The 20520-nt window shown below is 37.9% G+C and overlaps 2 protein-coding genes across 25 annotated transcripts in view; one reads left to right on the top strand and one right to left on the bottom strand.

The window, feature by feature from the left end:
• The window catches only part of SLC25A40 (solute carrier family 25 member 40), a 55204-nt gene extending 45310 nt beyond the window's left edge, over window positions 1–9894 (bottom strand). For 12 of the 17 annotated variants that reach the window (XR_012432719.1, XR_012432718.1, XR_012432720.1 and 9 more), the window contains exon 1: window positions 9614–9894. The gene's annotated coding sequence lies outside the window, so the exon portion shown is untranslated. Of the gene's footprint in view, window positions 1–8958; window positions 8997–9613 lie in introns of all 17 variants that reach the window. The other 5 variants (XM_074035604.1, XM_045388718.2, XM_074035603.1 and 2 more) reach the window with 1 other exon arrangement.
• A 75-nt stretch (window positions 9895–9969) lies between these two features.
• The window catches only part of DBF4 (DBF4-CDC7 kinase regulatory subunit), a 32560-nt gene continuing 22009 nt past the window's right edge, over window positions 9970–20520 (top strand). For 4 of the 8 annotated variants that reach the window (XM_074035586.1, XM_074035581.1, XM_074035583.1 and 1 more), the window contains exons 1-3: window positions 9970–10296; window positions 11569–11741; window positions 18876–19055. In XM_074035586.1, the coding sequence (XP_073891687.1) occupies window positions 10251–10296; window positions 11569–11741; window positions 18876–19055 (399 nt within the window). In that variant the 5' untranslated portion in view covers window positions 9970–10250. Of the gene's footprint in view, window positions 10297–11565; window positions 11742–18875; window positions 19056–20520 lie in introns of all 8 variants that reach the window. The other 4 variants (XM_074035585.1, XM_005550317.5, XM_074035582.1 and 1 more) reach the window with 1 other exon arrangement.

Below are 20520 nucleotides of genomic sequence, written 5' to 3'. Positions count from 1 at the left end.
TCCATACAACCATCCCATTTGTTTTTCACTTTCAGTACAGTATTCAATAAATTACATGATATTCAACAGTCTTTTATAAAACAGGCTTTATATTACACCATTTTGCATAACTGTAGGCTACTGTAAGTGTTCTGAGCATGTTTAAGGTAGACTAGGATAAGCTACGATGCCTGGTAGATTAGGTGTATTAAGTGGATTTTTGACTTATGACATTTTCAATTTATGATGGGTTTGCTGGGATGTAACCCCATCATAAATTGAGGAGCACCTGTATGTAAATGAAATACAGAAAACAAGTAATAAAATGGCAGATGTAAATCTCACCTCAATAAATGTAAATATACAACTAAAAGGCAGAGATTGGCAAAATCAATTTAAAAATAATAATCAAACTATATCTTGGCTACCAGAGATTTAAAAAAAAAAAAATATGAGACAGAGCCTTGCTCTGTACACCCAAGCTAGAGTACAGTGGCATGATTATAGCCCACTGCTGCCTCAAACTCCTGAGCTCAAGCGATCCTCCTGCCTCAGTCTCCCAAGTAACTGGAATTACACACCACCATGCTCAGCTACTGTTATTTTAAATTTTTTACAAATAGGTCTCACTGTGTTGCCTAGGCTGGTCTCAAACTCTTGGCCTCAAGAGATTATCCTGCCTCAGCTTCCTGAGAAGCTGGGATTATAGGAGTGAGCCACCACACACAGCATGACTCTTATATTTAAAGATACAAATAAGTTGAATGTAAAAGAAAGAAACAATAAAGATAACAATGTAAGTAAATGTAAAAATCTGTATTTTTAGTTAGTAACTGAATTGTTAATGTATTTTTGGTTAGCAACACCACTTTTTTCCTATATGATTTAAAATACAATTACATAAAATGGTAATTATAAATCTAAATTGATTTATGTCATTTATATCTATTTATATGTTATTTATAACAACAATATGTAATTTATCACAACATAAAGTGGATGGGGAGATGGAGGTATACAGGAGCAAAAGTTGTGTATAATATTAAAACCAAGCTGGTATTATTCTGAACTAAATTGTTATATATTTGATGGTAATTGCAATTCTAAGACTACCATTAAGAAAATACCTAAAATATATATTTAAAAGAAATTATAAGGGAATCAAAATGGTACACCAGAACACATCTATCACAAAAGAAGGTGATAATGAAGGAATGGAGGAATAAAATGATATAACATATAAAAAACAGCAAAATGGCAAAATACGCTCTCGTGAGTAATTTCATTAAATAAAATAAACTCTCCAATTAAGAGGTAGAGACTAGAATAATGAATTTTAAAAGTACCCAACTATATGCTGTCTAAAAGAGACTTTAGACCCAAAGACACACATAGGCCGAATGTGAAAGTGGAAAAAGACATTCTATGTAAACGGTAATTGTAAGAGAGCTGGAGTGGTAGTACTAGTATTAGACAAAATAGACTTTAAGACAAAATTGTTACAAGAGCAAAGAAAGATGTTATGTAACGATACAAGTTGTCAATCCATCAAGAAAATATAAAAATTATAAACATATATACACCTAAAAATAGAGCCCCAAATATAAAAAGTAAAAGTGATAGAACTAGAGACAGATAGTTCAACAATAGTTGGAAACTTCATCATCTCACTTTCAATAATGAATAGAACCAGAAAAAACATAAACAAGGAATCAGAAAGACTTGAACAACACTATAAAGCAGTTAGACCTAACAGACATATATTGAACACCCCCCCCCAAATAACACCAAAATACACATTCTTCTGAAGTGAACATGGAACATTCTTTTAGATCATATGTTAGGCCACAAAACAATTCTTACTTAATAAAACTAAAATAATGCGAAATATCATTTTTTGACCAAAATAAGAGAAACTGTAAAATCAATAATGAGAAAATGTGGAAAATTCTTGAATACGTGGAACTGAATAATATACTAAAATAACCAAGGAGTCAAAGAAGATAATTACAATGGAAACTTGAAAATGTCTTCAGATGAAAGAAAATGAAAACACAACACACCCAAACTTAATGGACACAGCAAAGCAGTGCTCAGAGGGAAATTTACAGTTATAAAAATCTACATTAACAAATAAGAAAGATCTCTCAAATCAATAAACTAAATTTCTCCCTATAAAACTATCAAAAGAACAAACTAAATCCAAGGCATGTAAGAGGGAAAAAATACTATATATCAAAATGAAGATGAAAAGGAAAAAATACTATAAATCAAAATGAGGATGAAACAGGAAAAAATACTATAAATAAAAATGAGGATAAAAAATAGAATATAAAAACTACAGAGAAAATTAATAAAACCAAAAGTGGTTTAAAGGATCAACAAAATCTATAATCTTTTAGGTATACTGGCCAAGGGGGAAAAAAAGACAACTCAAATTACTAAAATCAGGAATGAAAGTGGAGACAATATTACCAGTATAGTCTATTTGTTCTTGAGTCAATAGTCTGCTCACTTCTAAATACACTTATTAGAAACCTCTTCTATCAAAAATCAAAATCTCCCCAAGAGAGAAAGGTCCAGGACCAGATGGTGTCACAGATAAATTCTATCAATATTTAAGAAAGAATTTACACCAAGCCTTCTCAAACTCTTCCAATAAATAAAGGAGGGAACACTTCCTAATTCATTTTATGAAGCCAGTACAACATTACTCTGATGTCAACGCCAAAGACCTCACAAGAAAACTAGCGACCACTAGCCCCTCTGTATGAAAGGTGCAAACATTCTCAAGAAAATACCAGTAAACCAAATACAACCACGTATAAAGCAAGTATATACCATGACCAAGTCAGATTTACCCCCGGGAATACAAGGATGGTTCAACACATTAAAATCAATCAACAAAATACACCATGTTAATTAAACGAAGGAAAAAAAAACATATCATCAACTCAATTGATGCAGAGAAAAATCTGACAACATCCAGCACCCTTTCATGACACAAATATGTGATAAAGTAGGAAAAGAAGGGAAGTTCATCAACCTGATAAAGGACATCTATGAAAAAAACTCAAAAATAACATCGTATTTAACAAAAGAAAGACTGAAAGCTTTTCCCTGAAGATCAGGAAAATAAAAAGCATGTCCATTCTCTTATCACTTTGATAACACATTATAACAGAAGTTCTAGCTGAGGCCATCAGGCAATAAAAAGAAACAAAAGGCATCTAGATTTGAAAGAAAGAAGTAAAAGTATCTCTAATAAATGATTTGATTTTGTATCTATAATATCCTAAAGAATCCACCAAAAATCTATTAAAGCTAATAAATACAGCAAAGTTGCAGAATACAAGATCAATATATAATAATCAATTGTATTTCTATACAATAGCAATAAACAATTTGAAAATGAAATTAACAAAATAGTTTCCTTTACAATAGCATCAAAAAGAATGAAATACTTAATAAATGTAATCAAGGGGGTGTAAGTCCTGTATAATGAAAACCACAAAACACTGTTCAAATTAAAGAAGACTTAAATAAATGGAAAGACACCTTGTGTTCATGAATTGGAAAACATATTGTGTAGATGATAATACTCTACAAATTCAATGAAACTGTGACCAAATTTCCAACTACTTTTTTTGTGGAAATTGATAAGCTGACCCTAGAACTCATATGGAATATTAAGAGACCCTGAATAGCCAATCTTGAAAAAGAACAAATTTGTAGTACTAATACTTCCCAATTTCAAAATGTACTAAAAATTTACAGTAATTAAAATTGTGTAGTACTGACATAAGGAGAGACATACAGATCAATGGAATAGAACTGAAAGCCCAAAAACAAGCCTATACATCTAGAGGCAACTGATTTTTAACAAGGTTTTAAAAATCTTTCCATGATAAAAATAATAGTCTTTTCAACAGATAATGTTGGGAAAACTGGATATCCACATGCAGAAAAATGAAGATGGACTCTCTACTCACATAATATACAGAAAATTATCTCAAAGCGGGTCAAGGACATAAATGCAGGCAAAGTACAGAATTCTCATAAGAATAAATCTGTATGACCCTGAATCTGGCAATAGTGCCCTAGATATGATACTAAAAGCACAGGCAACAAAAGAAAAATAAAAATTAGATTTTATTTAAAAAAAATTGTGTATCAAAGGACACTATCAAAAAATTGAAAGACCAGGTATGGAAAAGAACAAAATTTTTGCAAATCATATATCTGATAAGGGTCTAGTATTCAAAATATATAAAGAACTTAAAATTAAACAACAAGAACAACAAAAAAAAAACCTTCAAAAAAAGGAGCAAGGGACCTAATATTTAGAGAAGGTATACTGATGGCCAATAAGCACATAAAAAGGTATTCAACATCATCACTTATTGGGAATATGAAAATCAAAACCAGAAATAGATGCCACTGCACACCCACTAGGAAGGCTATAATTAAAAGTACAGAATATCACATGTGTTGACAAGGATGTGGAGAAATGGGAACTCTTTTACACTGCTAATGAGAATGTAAAACGCTGCAGCCACATGGAAAATAGTTTGGCAGTTCCTCAAAATGTTAAACACAGAATTATAATATAACCCGGAAATTCTCAGTAATAATTCTAGGTATATACCCCAGAGAACTGAAAACATAATAGTCTGACAAACATTTGCTTGTACACAAATGTTCAGAGATTATTATTCATAATAGCTAAAAATAAAAAGAAACGAAATGTTCATCAACTGATGAAAGGATAAACAAAATGTGGTATATCCCTACAAGAGAATTTTATTCATCTCTAAAAAGTGAATGAAGACCTGATATATGCTACAAAATAGATAAGTCTTGAAAACATGCTCAATAAAAGCCAGACACAAAAAACCCCACATATTCTATTTCTATGAAATGTCCAGAATAGGCAAATCCATAGGGACAGAAAGCAAAAGAGTGATTGCCAGGGGTTGAGGAGACAGGAAGAATGAGAATGAGTGCTTGATGGGTAAGAGGTTTCTTTTTCCTATGTTGAAAATGTTCTGGAATTAGATAGTGGTGATGGTTGCACAACATTGTTAATATACTGGAAGCCACTGAATTCTACACTTCAAAATGGTTACAATGGCAAATTTTATGTTATATGAATTTTACCTGAATTTTAAAAACTGAAACTGTATGAGATCCCAGTTCACACCCAGTGATAATAACACTGTGCTTCATACATTACTGGAAGGAGAATCAAAAACGTCAATAGTTTCTCATACTGTTAAATATTATGTTACCTTATGATTCAGCTATTCTAAAAGAAGTAAAAATACATGCCCAAAAAAACCTTGTGTGCCAATGTTCATAGCAGCATTATCCATAACAGCCAGAAAAATAGAAACAAGCCAAGTGTCCATTAACAGATGAACGGATAAACTGTGGTATATTCGCACAATGAACTACTACTCAGCAATAAAAAAGAATGAACTACTGATACATGTAAAGCATAAATGAATCACAAAAAGATTACATTATGAAAAATAATTACAACCCAAAATGTACAAATTACATGATTGTATTTATATTATGCTGAAATACGGAGAAAACCATTCTATGATAATAAAAATCAGAAGACTGGTTACTTCTGGTGGGAGAAGAGAGACTGGAAAGAACGAGGCATCCTTCTGAGATGACAAAATGATTTGTATTTTCATTTTAGTGGTAACTACATGGATATACATATTTATTAGAATACATAAATTCATATTTAGATACATAATGTTTAACATGGCTGTACTTTATTGCATGTGGATTATAAATGTTTGAAATTTTATACGATAAGACTTCTACGAGTATAACAGTAAACAAGCTTCACTGGGCATAGCACATTGTTAGTGCTCAATCAAAACAGGAGGAAAGCAGGAAATGAGGCAGGTAGATAGATTATTTTATAGTCATGGCCAAGTATGTGTCTCATACCACCCTAAAGGAATTTACAATTTAGTTCAGTATGTAAGATATAACCTCTGAACTGGTTCATTATCTGTAACAGCTGATGGAGGTGCCAAGTAGCCTCTGAATTATGTTGCTTTGAGGCATCCATTACCATATATTCCCAAATTCTGAATCCTCCTGTCTTGCCTTTTTTTTTTTTTTTTTGGAGACAAGGTTTCACTCTGGACTATAATGGCCAATCACAGCTCACTGAAGCCTAGACCCCTGGGCTCAAGTGATCCTCCCACCTCAGCCTCCCAAGTAGCTGGGACCACTGGTGTGCACTAGTCTAACGGGGTTAATTTTTTCATTTTCTGTAGAGACAGCGTCTCCCTATGTTGCCCAGGCTGGTCGCAAACTCCTGGACTCAAGTGATCCTCCCACCATGGCCTCCAAAAGTGCTGGTATTACAGGCGTGAGCCACCTAGCCCGGCCTTTCCATTTTTGATCCTTCACTTAGGATGTGTTCACAGGCCTGATAATGCTGAATTTACCCTGGTTTCCCAGCCCACATTCACCTGAGACATTAACTTCAGTGCCACAGTCACTAACCAATCCTATCCTTGCATACACTTAGCCTGCAAAACTAAGAATTTAACCTTATATATAACCTTAAGCCCTCCAATTCACCAGGATAGTGAGACTATGAAATGTGCAAATTAAATAATAAAAATAGACCAGAACACATTTCAGAAAACAACATATTAATAGTTGGCACATGAATCAAACAGGAATGATTATTATTCAAGACCCAAATGAGCAGGAGATAAAGGTTGAATCTAAATTAGGTTTGCTATGGACAGGAAAAAATTCTTGCTAAGCCAGGTGAAGAGGCTTAGGCAAAATAAAGAAAAAAAGTGGTAAGTATTATAAAATTAATTTGTCTAGATTCTAGAATAAAAAATTTACATTTGGATATGTGTGAGGTAATCGGAAAGATCAGATTTAGATCTCTGATAATCACAGAAAGTTGTGGAGTAGACTAAACAATATTATCTTCATTTATAGATAAGGAAATTCTAGCATAGAAAGGTTAACTTTTTTTTTCTTTTTGAGATGGAGTTTCGCTCTGTCGCCCAGGCTGGAGTGCAATGGCGCGATCTCAGCTCACTGCAACCTCCGCCTTCTGCGTTCAAGTGATTTTCCTGCCTCAGCCTCCTGAGTAGCTGGGGTTACAGGCGCACACCACCATGCCCAGCTAATTTTTGTATTGTTAGTAGAGCCGGGGTTTCACCATGTTAGCCAGGCTGGTCTCCATCTCCTGACCTTGTGATCCGCCACCTCGGCCTCCCAAAGTGCTGGGATTACAGGCTTGAGCCACTATGCCCTGCCAGAAAGGTTAACATTTGCTCAAGGTCATAAAACTAGTTAGGGATAGGGCAGGTAATTAATAAAATTCATTTCTCTTGATTCACAGCCACATATTCATTTAATTAGATCATGATTCTGCTCAATGTTCTCCAATTTTGCCTAATATAACTCTTGAACATAGTTTCTCACCATAAATAACCCCGCCCCCATTCACTTCTTGAATGTCTACCCTTCCTCTGAAGGAATGTTTTCAAGCATATTTTCAAGATCTACTTTAAGACAAACCCCATCCTCTTACCAACAGACCTGACCACTGGACAATAAAAAGGAGGTTTGTATCCTTACTGACTATAGCCACGTCCTTTCTGTGGCTACTAAAAGATTTAGGTTCCAGTAATATTTTTAAAAACTAACCTCGGATAATAGATTAGAAAATTACTAACTATCGAGTAAAGCAGACTTCCTGTTTATTTATTGCTCGGAATTACCACCTTCAGTGCAGTCAAGGGTGAGTCTAACAGCATAGGGTGCAACTATGTTACTGTCCTTCCTCTTCACAGTAAATAAGACACACAACTCATCTTTCACAAGAACATAAAATGGACTTCCTTTTTTGAAAAAATGTTCCTCAATAGAAGCATGCTTAAATCTTTCCCACATCCTCTAAACCTTCCAAAGATCAAGTCTTCCCTCCATTGTACTTTCCTAAAATAACAATTTTTTTTGAAAGAGTACACTCAACCTGTCTGAACTTCAAGCTGATCATTTTTATCTAGTACTGTACTCATCTCCGCCACCCACTCAAATTACCCTTAAGGAAACCAATGATACCTGAAACGCCAAAATCAAACACATATTTTTCAAGTCTTAATCTTACCTGTCCTGGGGATGAAGGAACTGGTGCAGCGCTCACTAGGATATAATTACAGAGCTCTTAAGGAGCTCTCCTCTGTGCCAGGTACTGTACTAAGCATTCAAAAATGTTCATTTAACCTTCACAACATCCCTGAGAAGTATTACCCCCTTTTAACAGATTAAAATTGGGGCTCAAAATTACCCAGAGGCCAAGTAGTGAAGCCCATATGATTCTAATGTTTGCAGTCTCTTCCCAATTCTGTGGCATTTCCTCCATATCTTTCAGTATTTCATCAACCACGCTTTTAATCAGTTCTCTCATTTCACATGCTCTCCTTGGCAATTTCATTTCCTCCCAGAGCTTTAATTACATTATATATTAGTGCTTCCCAACTTTTTAAATCTTTCTGTTAATATAGACATTTTGTGCTCTCTGTAGCTTGTATTTTGAAAATAAATTCCCATAGAAATTACAATATTGAATATGTTTACTTAAACCACACTTCCTTCCACCACTCAAGATCTGTTAACCTTTAATGAACTGCCCCATGATTAAAATCAACAGACCGTGAGGTAGAAATATTTTATTGGAGAGATATCAAATCACTCTATTTCCTCTTCCCATGTCCACTTTTCCTAGACATTTCTCTCGAGTCATAAACATCTTCAACTGTCTAATAAGCATAGTTCCATGATTGTCGCCCCAGGGCCTTCAACATAAACCTGTCTAAAACCAAACTCTCATTTCCCTTAGCAAACGTGTTCTCTGAGTTCTCCAGCTAATATTGGCACAACCCACCCTTGTCTATTCTTTGAGGTACCTACCTGCAAAACTGTAACGCTGACACTCTGACTTCCTTGAGCTACCAGGTAAAAAAAACAACCATTACAGGAGTGCCTATTATGGCCTGGAGTAGAGGAACGCAAAATAGTTCAAAACATCCTCTTCCTCCCGAAGAAACAGATTTTTTTTTGGCGAGGCATGTTCCAACTTATAAAATTAAAATATATTCACAACATTTTAATTTGATCTTTAATCTGTTTTACAGAAAAAAAAAATGTGATGTTACTTTCCACTCCTTCATTATTGAAATAAAGTTACACACAAGTAAACAAAAACAGTTCTGTATACAATAAAAGTCAACAGGGCAGCGCAAATAGCCAACTACCCAAGGACACAAAGTGACCTGGACGCGTTCTGGGGTGTCGCTGCCGTCACGACCGGGGGCCGCCTCCTCCCTCCGACGTCCCCCGGGACCGCTCTCTCTCCCGCAAGTCGCTCTGCGGCCTGTCCTCAGCCGGCGGGGTCGGCAGTGACCGCGGGAAAACCCCGCTGGCTGTGCGACCCAGGGCGCGCTGAGCAGGGGCTGCGGCTGCCGCCACCGCCCGGCTCCGGCCCCGGCCAGAGCTGAGTCCGGGATCGGCCGAAGCCCCTCGCCTTCAGCCTCCCAGACGTCCGACCAGTGGAAAATTAGCATACCTGGGGGAGAAAGCAGCTGGAAGGCCGGCGGTCCTGGCAAACCTAGAAGGCGGAAATAACTCTGGTGATGGGCGGGGCAGGGCTCCAGCGCTAACTGCATCCACTAGGTTTGGTCAACACAGAGCCGCGCCAACTCTCTGTGGCTGCGCCAAGACCTGAAGCGGCGGACTGAGAGCCGGGGTCAGAGGCTGAGAGGGCATCGGAATGGGAGCGGGGCAGAGGGGAACACATATCCTGCGGAGACCGAGCGAGGCGCCACAAGGACAGCGGCGTGAGGGGGCGGGGCGCGCGGCGCGAGAAGGCGGGCACGAGGGGCGAGCGCGAGGCGGGGCACGGCGCGCGGCGTGAGACGGGGCGGGGCGCGCGTATCGGCGCCGCGGCCGCGTGACGCGTTTTCAAATCTTCAACCGCCGCAACCCACTCGTTTGTGCTTTGCGCCTTCCTCCTCCGCGCTTTGGAGCCGGATCCGGCCCCGGAAACTCGACCCGCAGACGCGGTACCTCTGCTGCGTGGAGGCCGTAGCCGGCGGAAGGAGAGAGGCGGCCGTCCTGTCAACAGGCCTGGGGAAGCCGTGCTTTCGTGGCCGCCCAGCGCGACACTTTCTCCGGACCCAGCATGTAGGTACCGGGCGACTGCCATGAACTCCGGAGCCATGAGGATCCACAGTAAAGGGCATTTCCAGGGTAAGAAGCCCCTCCTCCGCCTGCAGTCCCTTTAATCCTTTCCTCCCCTCGTGGTTCCACCATTGATTCTTCAGACTTCTCCCGCCGGTTCCTCAGCTTTTTTTTTCTGACCGCCCTCCTCTGGGGTCTGAAGGAAGGGGCTCCTTCAGTGTTTTGTCTAAGAAGGAACGGATTCCGGCCCGGCCCCTCGAGCGCTCTGCCCTTTACAGCGGCGGACCCAGATTCATTCCCGGTCGTGCCTTCGGTTGAAAACTAGCAAACAATGTGCAGATCCGGGACCTCGCTGGGGCTGCCGTGCTCTCTTCTGCCGGGCTTCCGCAGATGCTGCGCCTCCGCCCGGGCCCTTGGAGGCGACGGACAGCATCCTCAGTTTAAAGTCAGACACGCTCGTCGCTTTTCGCTTCAGTATTAGATTGAGTGATTGTGGGTGGATTTTTGGTCTTAACCCTTGAAAGTTTATTTTCCCTTCCTCATAAGTTGGGGGAAAGCATTTGTATTTCAAACATCCCATTGCTGGTTTCAACATTACAAACAGGGAAACAAAAGCACATTTCCATTTTCAATCACTTTATTTGGTGAAACATTCCACCACCTAAGTTTTTGTACAGGTATTTGTATATGTGTAGTAATTACCAATTTAAGAACAGGTTGCGTTTGAAAAATTAATTTTTAAAGCAGTTGCTCGGATCTCAGATCTGTTTTTAATGAAAATAATGAAATGAAAGGTTTAGTTCTTCGTAATGGACCGTTAAATTCCTAATACAAAGACAAATTGTATGTGAAATGGACCATTTAGTTGTTAACATGCAGACAAACTTTATATGAAACTAAAACTTGAGCAGTCTGAAACCCTTGACTAGGTTATTCTGGGTAACAGGATTCTTTCATCGCTAAATGAAGTTTAAACACCAGTTTTGAATGTTCAGCAGAATGGCAGATGCTCAATAAGTAGTTGAGTATTAAATACCCCCATGGAGTTTACATCCTAAAGAAGAAAATCTTTCAAAAGAGTTTTATATAGTCCCGTGCCTCAGGAATAAATACAAGAATATTTCTTGCTGAGTCAACTATTATTTTACAATATGCGGTCTGTGAAAATATATAGAGCATTTTGCCTCTGTCCTAAGTAGTGCTACAAAGAAATACATTTCAGTGCTAATAAACTGGTAGGATTGTAAGGATTTTTATTTTGTAATATTGTATAATGAAATGTTTTAAAAATAGTACAAGTGTCTGTGTAAAACATCTGATTCTAAATATCTTTAATAGCAGGTGGAATCCAAGTCAAAAATGAAAAAAACAGACCATCTTTGAAATCTCTGAAAACTGATAACAGGCCAGAAAAATCCAAATACAAGCCACTTTTGGGAAAAGTATTTTACCTTGACTTACCTTCTGTAACCATATCTGAAAAACTGCAAAAGGACATTAAGGATCTGGGAGGGGTAAGTGAAAACCCTAAACTGGCATAGAAGGAAAAATTTGTAACTACTACTTTCTACTATGTAATCATTTAAATTTTTCATTTTAGAAAAGTTAAACCCTTCTGTTAGCACCAAGATTAACATTATTATCAGCTGTTTATCGTTAATGAAAAACCATTTGTTTTAACCTTTTGTGGACTGGCAAAACTTTCAGGTTTCTCCGATTAGCAGTCTAGTATAAAGTTCCCAGCGTATAAGACTCCCCTGTCCTAGTGGAACTGCTCACTGTAATGTTGGAATGTCCTCCAGATGACAGCAGTTTCTTGATTATGAATCTTGGGGAGCTACGTAAGTTTGTATGGACTAGTGTAACAATTAAGAATGTTATTACAGAACACCCATGCAAACCACACAGTTAAAATTGTTCCTGAGCGATACAGATGCTGTTTCAACAGAATGAATGTTATTAAAGGAATAAAAATTTGCATTAAGAATCTGGAGATACTTTCCTACCTTGTACACTGATTAGATGATTGGGAAATTAGAAATCTCAGGCAAAGGCCGGGCACAGTAGCTCACGCCTGTAATCCCAGCACTTTGGGAGGCTGAGGCGGGCGGATCACAAGGTCAGGAGGTCGAGACCATCCTGGCTAACACGGTGAAACTCCATCTCTACTAAAAATACAAAAAAAAAAAATTAGCTGGGCGCGGTAGCAGGCGCCTATAGTCCCAGCTACTTCGGAGGCTGAGGCAGGAGAATGGTGTGAACCCAGGAGGCGGAGCTTGCAGTGAGCTAAGATCGCCCCACTGCACTCCAGCTGGGGCAACAGAGCGAGACTCTGTCTCAAAAAAAAAAAAGAAAGAAAAGAAAACTCAGGCAAAATTCTAGGATCTTAATAGGATTAAGGTTAATATTGGATGAATTTTAGCAAATGAGGTGATAAAGGTTTTTTCTGTCTTAAAGGGTCATACTGGACTTTGACTTTCTGAAGGTCTGTGTCTTTGAGTGTCTAAACTGATCCTTTCATTCCCAGACTGGTAACTTTTCATTTTATTTTTATTTTGAGACGGAGTCTCGTTCTATATGGCCTGGGTTGGAGTGCAGTGGTGCGATCTCGGCTCACTGCAACCTCCGCCTCCCAGCTTCAAGTGATTCTTATGCCTCAGCCTCCACCTCCTGAGTAGCTACAATTACAGGCATGTGCCACCACTCCTGGGTAATTTTTGTATTTTTAGTGGAGTTAGGGTTTCACCATGTTGCCCAGGCTAGTCTCAAACTTCTGACCTCAGGTGATTTGCCCACCTCAGCCTTCTGAAGTGCTGGGATTTACAGGCATGAGCCCTCCAGGCCCTGCCAATTCCCAAACTAGAAACTTACCAGAAGAACATGTGCTAACAAGTTTCCTGGAACTGTTTGTTAATATGATATTTTATTTACCTATCTCTGAAAAGTTACTCTACTTTTTTACTATTCATTTTGTTAAACTAAAACACTGTGACATGCTTGTAATAGTAATATTTATTGTAATGATCATACGACAGCATTAAAGGTCATGTTTACTAGGCCAGCCACCCTATTGACTGTGTATCTATTAAGCATATCTTAATGTGTTAAGGACCTTAGACATTGAGTAAAAAAAGACCCCTTCATCTTAGAAGCAAAGTACTTGAGGTCCAGAGAAAGTAAATGGCCCAGTTAGAGCAGTATTAGCTTCTTAATTCCAACAGCAACATAGTTCCTGCACCATTCTGTTCCTCTAGCCATCAGTGGCTACAAATGGCTATCTGGCTGTTAATTCACACCTGTAATCCTAGCACTTTGGGAGGCCGAGGCAGGTAGATCGCTTGAGGCCAGGAGTTCAAGACCAGCCTTTGCAACATGGCAAAACTCCATGTCTACTAAAAAATACAAAAATTAGCCAAGAATGGTGGCGCATACTTGTAGTCCCAGCTACTTGGGTGGCCAAGGCATGAGAATCGCTTGAACCTGGGAGGTGGAGGTTGCAGTGAGCCAAGATTGTGCCACTGCACCCCAGCCTGGGTGACAGAGTGAGACCCTCCAAAAAAAAAAAGTAGCTTAAAGTAGCTATCCGATGTGATTTGATGACAGCTTTCTCAAATACGATGAACAACCCATTAACTCTAGGTCTAATGGTCTAGATCAGTGATATTTAGATTTGCGTTTTTATCAGTAGAACCCTTTGAACAAAATAATATTCAGAAGTCTAACATGTAAAGCCTATAAAAAGGGAACTCCTTAGGCTAAAACAACAGTATTGAGGCTAAAGCAAGAACCACTTGCCCTGTCACCTTTCTTCTATCTCCACAGCAGTTCCTGAGGTAATTGCAAGAAACAAATTTTGAATTACTTCTGCCATACATAATAGTTGAGGGAGCTTTTGGTTTTACATACTTAGTCTTACCCTGAAATGATTGAAGTAGACCAGTGAAGTTAGGAGCATATTAAGGGTGTGAGTTTCCAAATTTTCCTTTGGATTTCCCAAAAATCCAAAGCTATGGATTTTCAACTGAATTTGATTTATTAACTTTCTTCTAAAAAAAAAAGTTTTATTTATTGAATTCTGATCTTCCCATACTATCTTTTCTATAATTAATGATATTTAATTCTCGGGTCCTGGTTTCTTTCTTCAGCACATTTACTATTTCTGTCACTAAAAAAGATTTTCTCATAAAGATCTCCTACATGAGCTAATTTATCTTCACATCGTTACTTTAGGTGCCTTTTTAATTCACCACGTCACATACCTTGGTTTCTACAATCTCGGTGAAAACATCTTAATACCCCATTTATCTACAGAGTATGCTTCTGACAAATTTAACCACTGAGAGCACAGCACCCAGATTCTGATATAAAGGGGAAATACCTTTAATAGTGCAAGAAAAGTAGGTGTTACAAAACCATCTAAGGAGAACGTGGGATCAACCACAGGTCCATGTCTAAATAGTTTTGGCTGAAATAAGGCAATTGGAGAGGAACAGAAATGTAAGCCAATACCTTGGCGTATTAGCTTGAACAGTAAAAGGTTTGGTGTTCGTCATGATGACCTTGAGTCATCAGAAAATAACGTTTTGAGTTTACTCTTTAAATGGCGTAGATTCAACAACATCTGATAAATTGAATAACCTGGTAGAACTGATTCAACAAATGTTGAGTATGGTGTGCACTGCACTCTGTGTTTTGGTAGATTCAAAAATGAATCCTGCCGGGCTTGGAGGCTCACATCTATAATCCCAGCACTTTGGGAGGCTGAGGCAGGCAGATCACTTGAGGTCAGGAGTTTGAGACCAGCCTGGCCAACAGGATGAAACCCCATCTCTACTAAAAATACAAAAATTTAGCTGGGCATGGTGGCACACACTTGTAATCCTGGCTGCTGGGGAGACTGAGGCAGGAGAACCTCTTGAATCTGGGACATAGAGGTTGCAGTGAGCCACGATGGTGCCACCGCACTCCACCTGGGCAACAGCGAGACTGTCTCTCAAAAGAAAAATAAAATAAAAAATGAGTCCTTATGTCCGTCCTATCCTCATGTTCTAACCTAGGTGGAGATGACATTGGTACAAGTAATTGTGTTAATAATACAACATAGAACATCAGGAGCAAGGAGAGATTAGTTCCAGCTAAGGAATTGTGGATTTCGTTCATACAAAATTGGAACACGGCTTTGAAGAATGATGAAGATTTGGGCATGTGGGAATTCATTCAAAAATTATTCCACCAGTGTCTCCAGTATATCAGCACTATTTTAGATCCTAGAGATACAAAAATAAGTAAAATATAATGCTCTAGGTATTCTTAGTCTAGCGGAAACCTCAGACAACTAAATAATTTGTATTAGAGTGTTATTAGTGCTTTGACAGAAATATGTAGAAATTGCTATTAGAACACAGAGATAGGAATGATTAACTCTGCCATTAGGAATCAACAGAGATAAAGTTTGAGCTGGATCTTAAAGTCTTAGTTTGCAAGGCAAATAGACATACTGAATAGAGGAAATCATATTTAAAATATATGTCAATGCGGTTTGTTTCTACAACTGATGTTGCAGTGAGATTTGAGCTTAGGATATAGGTGGGGGGAATGGCAGGAAACAAAATTACATTGGGGCTATGTTGCAAAGGGCGTTTTATTCACTACTGAGGAGTTTTAACTCTGTAAGAAATGAAAAACCGAAGGAAATTAGTGGTACTAACATAAGAACAGACATACACACCAATAGAATAAAACAGAGAACCCAGAAATAAACCCTCGCATATATGACTAATTGATTTTCAAGAAGGGTACCAAGACCATTCATTGGGGAAAAGATGATCTTTTCAACAACTGGTGCTAGGAAAACTGGATATCCACATGCAGAAAAATGAAGTTGGACCTTTACTGTGACATATGCGTAAATGACCTCAAAGTGGATCTAAGATGTATTTGTAAGAACTAAAACTCTTAATGGAAAATATAGGGAGAAGTCTTCATGACATTGGATTTGGATATGGTATCAAAATCATGTGCAACAAATGAAAAGTATAAAATTGGACTTCATCAGGATTAAGAACTTTTGTGCCTCAAAGGACATTTTTAGGAGTGAAATCACAGGAAATCTTTGCAAATTATATATCTGCTAAGGGATTAATATCCAGAATACTTGTATAAAGAACTTCTATGACCCAAGAACAAAAGGACAAATGGCCCAATTTAAAAATGGGCAGAGGAACTGAAAAGACATTTACTCAGAAAAGATATACTAATGGCAGATAAGCACATGAAAAAATGTTCAGCATGACTGATCATTAGGGAAATGTCAATCAGTAATCACTTAACACCTGTTAGGATGGTTACTGTTAAACAACCAGAAAAATAACAAGTGTTAACAAGGATTTGAAGAAGTAGAACCCTTGTGCACTCTGAGTGGTAGTGTAAAACAATATAGCCACCATACAGAATAGTATGGGTGGTTTCTGAAAAAAGTAAAAAATTGAATTACTGTATGATTCCGTAATTTCATTTCTGACTATACATCCAGAAGAATTGAAAGCAGTCTCAAAGATACCATTCACAATAGCCAAAAAGTGCGAACAGCCCCAATGTCCAACAAGTAAATAGAAAAAGAAGAGGTTGTATATACATACAGTAGAATATTATTCAGCTTTAAAAGGAAATGAAATTCTAATTCATGCTACAACATGGGTGAACCACTAAAAACACTGTGCTAAGTGAAGGAAGCCAGTTACAAAAGAACAAATGTAGGATTCCATTATATGAGTTACCTAGAATAGCCAGTTTCAGAGATGGAAAGTATTAGAACCTCTGACATTACTAGGGCCTCATATTTATGAAAATGAAGGCAGTATTTGATGTGTGAATTATTCATTTATATTATTGCCTGGCCCTTACAGGCATTTCAGTCTGTAATCCCTGGAATAAATAAATGTAGGTACATTATTTACTGGTCAATGAAAATGAATGTTGGTCAAAAAAATGATTTGTACTTAACCAAGGAGGTCACTGGGCTCAGTAGCAAATTCTGCTTAATGCTTAGATGAAGTTAACTTATCTGTTACACACTTGACTTCATTTTTATTATCCTCATTTATAGTGTGAAATCCTATAGAAATTAGATACAGCTATTTAAAATATTTTAAGAAGTCTTTCATGGATGTAAATTGTTACTGCTTATTAATGATTCACAATTTACTTCTGCTTAGTGGGTTTTTATACTATACATATTTATACTATATATTTTTCTAATAATATTAGTATTCTACTTAGTATTTACTTCTACCTATTTTTATTTTCCTGACCCTGGCGATCTTTAATAACCTTCACTTTGGGCCGGGCACGGTGGCTCACGCCTGTAATCCCAGCACTTTGGGAGGCCGAGATGGGCGGATCACAAGGTCAGGAGATCCAGACCATCCTGGCTAACACGGTGAAACCCTGTCTCTACTAAAAATACATTTAAAAAAAGAAAATTAGCCAGGTGCGGTGGCAGGCGCCTGTAGTCCCAGCTACATGGGAAGCTGAGGCAGGAGAATGGTGTGAACCCGGGAAGCGGAGCTTGCAGTTAGTGGAGATCTCGCCACTGCACTCCAGCCTGGGCGACAGAGCAAGACTCCGTCTCAAAAAAAAAATAACCTTCACTTTGGTATGTGTCTTTATAAGTAAATTCAGATATTTAGGCGGTGATCTTCAAACATTTAGTAAAGTAATTCTTTTCAAACAGTATTACACTCTTAAGGGTAAAGGTTCCCTGCATCCTGTAAGTTGAAGCCTCAAGGGAAGGTGTAATAAATTAGTGATTGATTTAAACTTGTATTATCTGCTATGGTAACCATTAATGATATGTGGCTACTTAAATTTAAAGTCTTTAAAATGAAATCAAATTTAAAAATCAGTGACTTGAGCTAGGCACGGTAGTATGTGCCTGTACTCTCAGGTACTTGGGAGGCTGAGGCAGGAGGCTCTCTTGAGCCCAGGAGTTCAACGCCAAACTGGGCAACATAACAAGACCCCATCTCTTAAGAAACAAAAAATTCAGTGGCTTAATCACACTACCAAGGTCATTTCAAGTACTTAGGTGAGTTGTATTGGACACTGCTGCTTTAGATCATGGGCTTGAGTCAGAATGCTTGTGTTCAAATTATATTATTTGCTACTGGGTAACATGAAATAAGTCACCTCTCTTCACTTTTTCTCCTGCAGAAAATGTAGATAGTATCATGAGGCTGTTCCATAGATTAAGTTAATTAGCATATATAAAGTATTTAAGAATAGTATCCAGCACATGCTGCTGTTGTGCTATTATAGGAGCTCTTATACTTCCTCAGAGTTCTAAGTTCAGAAAAATACAGTACAAAACCCACCAATTTACGAAATAATTGCATCAAATTGAACTTTTTTACTGTGCTTGGCATATGAAATAGCTTATGGTTTTTATGACCTAGTTGAAAATACCTTGGTGGCATGTGCCTACAGTCCCAGCTATTCAGAAGGCCAAGGCGGAAGAATCACTTGAGATCAGGGGGTTGAGGCTGCAGTGAGCTATGATTTTGCCACTTGCACTCTAGCCTGGATAACACAGTGAGACCATGTTTCTTAAAAAAAAAATTTATAAATAAAAATACCTTGTTTTCTTCTAGCGAGTTGAAGAGTTTCTCAGCAAAGATATCAGTTATCTTATTTCAAATAAGAAGGAAGCTAAATTTGCACAGACCTTGGGTCGAATTTCTCCTGTACCAAGTCCAGAATCTGCATATACTGCAGAAACCACTTCACCTCATCCCAGCCATGATGGAAGTTCATTTAAGTCACCAGACACAGTAAGTCTCTTAAATATGCTTTGAGACTCAGAAGGGCTATATCCTGAAGATCTCATGGTTTTTAATAGCAAGGTGGCAGTAGAGTTTACTTATGTAGAACATTTGCAAAGCTACATTATGTGTGGCTGTCCAGTCCTTAATAAGGTTGCTGTCTTTTAGAAAGGTGGTTTTTGCCTAATAGTTCTTGTGTAATCACACTCTGATTGCTTAGGTATACCCCTGTATTTAGGGATGGCTTGTAGTTTTTAGAATAATTTACAACTAAAAAGTTAACAGCAGATCATTCTTTAAAGAAGAAATAGAAACCTTTTTTATTTTCAGAGCAGAGGTCAGCAAACTCTAGCCCATCGGCCAAATCCAGTCTGTTGCCTTTTTTGTACAGCCTGCAGGTTAAGCATGGTTTTTACATTTTCAAATGGTTGTATAAAAATATCAAAAGAATATTTTGTGACAAGTAGAAATTTTATGAAATTCAGATTTCATTGTCTATAATGTTTTATTGGAACACAGCCATACCTGTTTGTTTAGGTATAATTTGTAGTTGCTTTTGTGTTTTAGGCAAAATTGAATAGTAGTTGTAGAGACCATATGGCCAACAAAGCTTAAAATGTTTACTCTCTGGTCCTTTGCATAAAAAGGTTGCCAGCCCCTATTCTAGAATTATTGAAATCTTATCCCTACCACTCCATGGCCAATAAATTGAAAGATGCAAGGAAGGACAAATTAAATTGATTTAATTGGGTATGAGATGGGATAAGATCAAATGAGAGATAAAATGTTTATCTCAGTTTTTAGGTTGAAGTGTAATTAAATTATTATTTTAAAATATCCTCCTCGACTTACCTGTTATAGCCATTTGAAAATTAGGGGAAATGAGGAGAAAACAGAAGAAATGAGTCACAAAAGAGATACCACTTGAAAAAAGAGTTATAATACATAGAAGAAAACAGAAGAAAGAACGGAAAGGAGATCAAGGAAGGACCATGCATTCTCTGAGTTAATGCTTTTTTGGAGCAAGGAGACAATACACTAGCAATTCCAAAATAATTGTTGCTGATGGCATTTCAACTGATTTTCCTAGTAGTTTATTTAAAAAGTGAAGTAACAGCTGGGCGCGGTGGCTCACGCCTGTAATCCCAGCACTTTGGGAGGCTGAGGTAGCTGGATCACGAGGTCAGGAGTTCAAGACCAGCCTGACCAACATAGTGAAACCCCATCTCTACTTTAAAAAAAGTACAAAAATTAGCTGGGCATGATGATGCTTGCCTGTAGTCGCAGATACTTGGGAGCCTGAGGCAGGAGAATTACTTGAACCCGGGAAGCAGAGGTTGCAGTGAGCTGAGATAACGCCACTGCACTCTGGCTTGGGCAACGCAGCGAGACTTTGTCTCCAAAAAAAAAGGGTGAAATAGCGTAAAAACAGTATATAAAATTTATTGTTTTTCTTAAATCTTTGATTTAATAG

This window comes from Macaca fascicularis, chromosome 3 (genome assembly GCF_037993035.2).
Source record: "Macaca fascicularis isolate 582-1 chromosome 3, T2T-MFA8v1.1".
NCBI lineage: Eukaryota > Metazoa > Chordata > Mammalia > Primates > Cercopithecidae > Macaca > Macaca fascicularis.
This window is presented reverse-complemented; position numbering and strand designations above follow the sequence as displayed.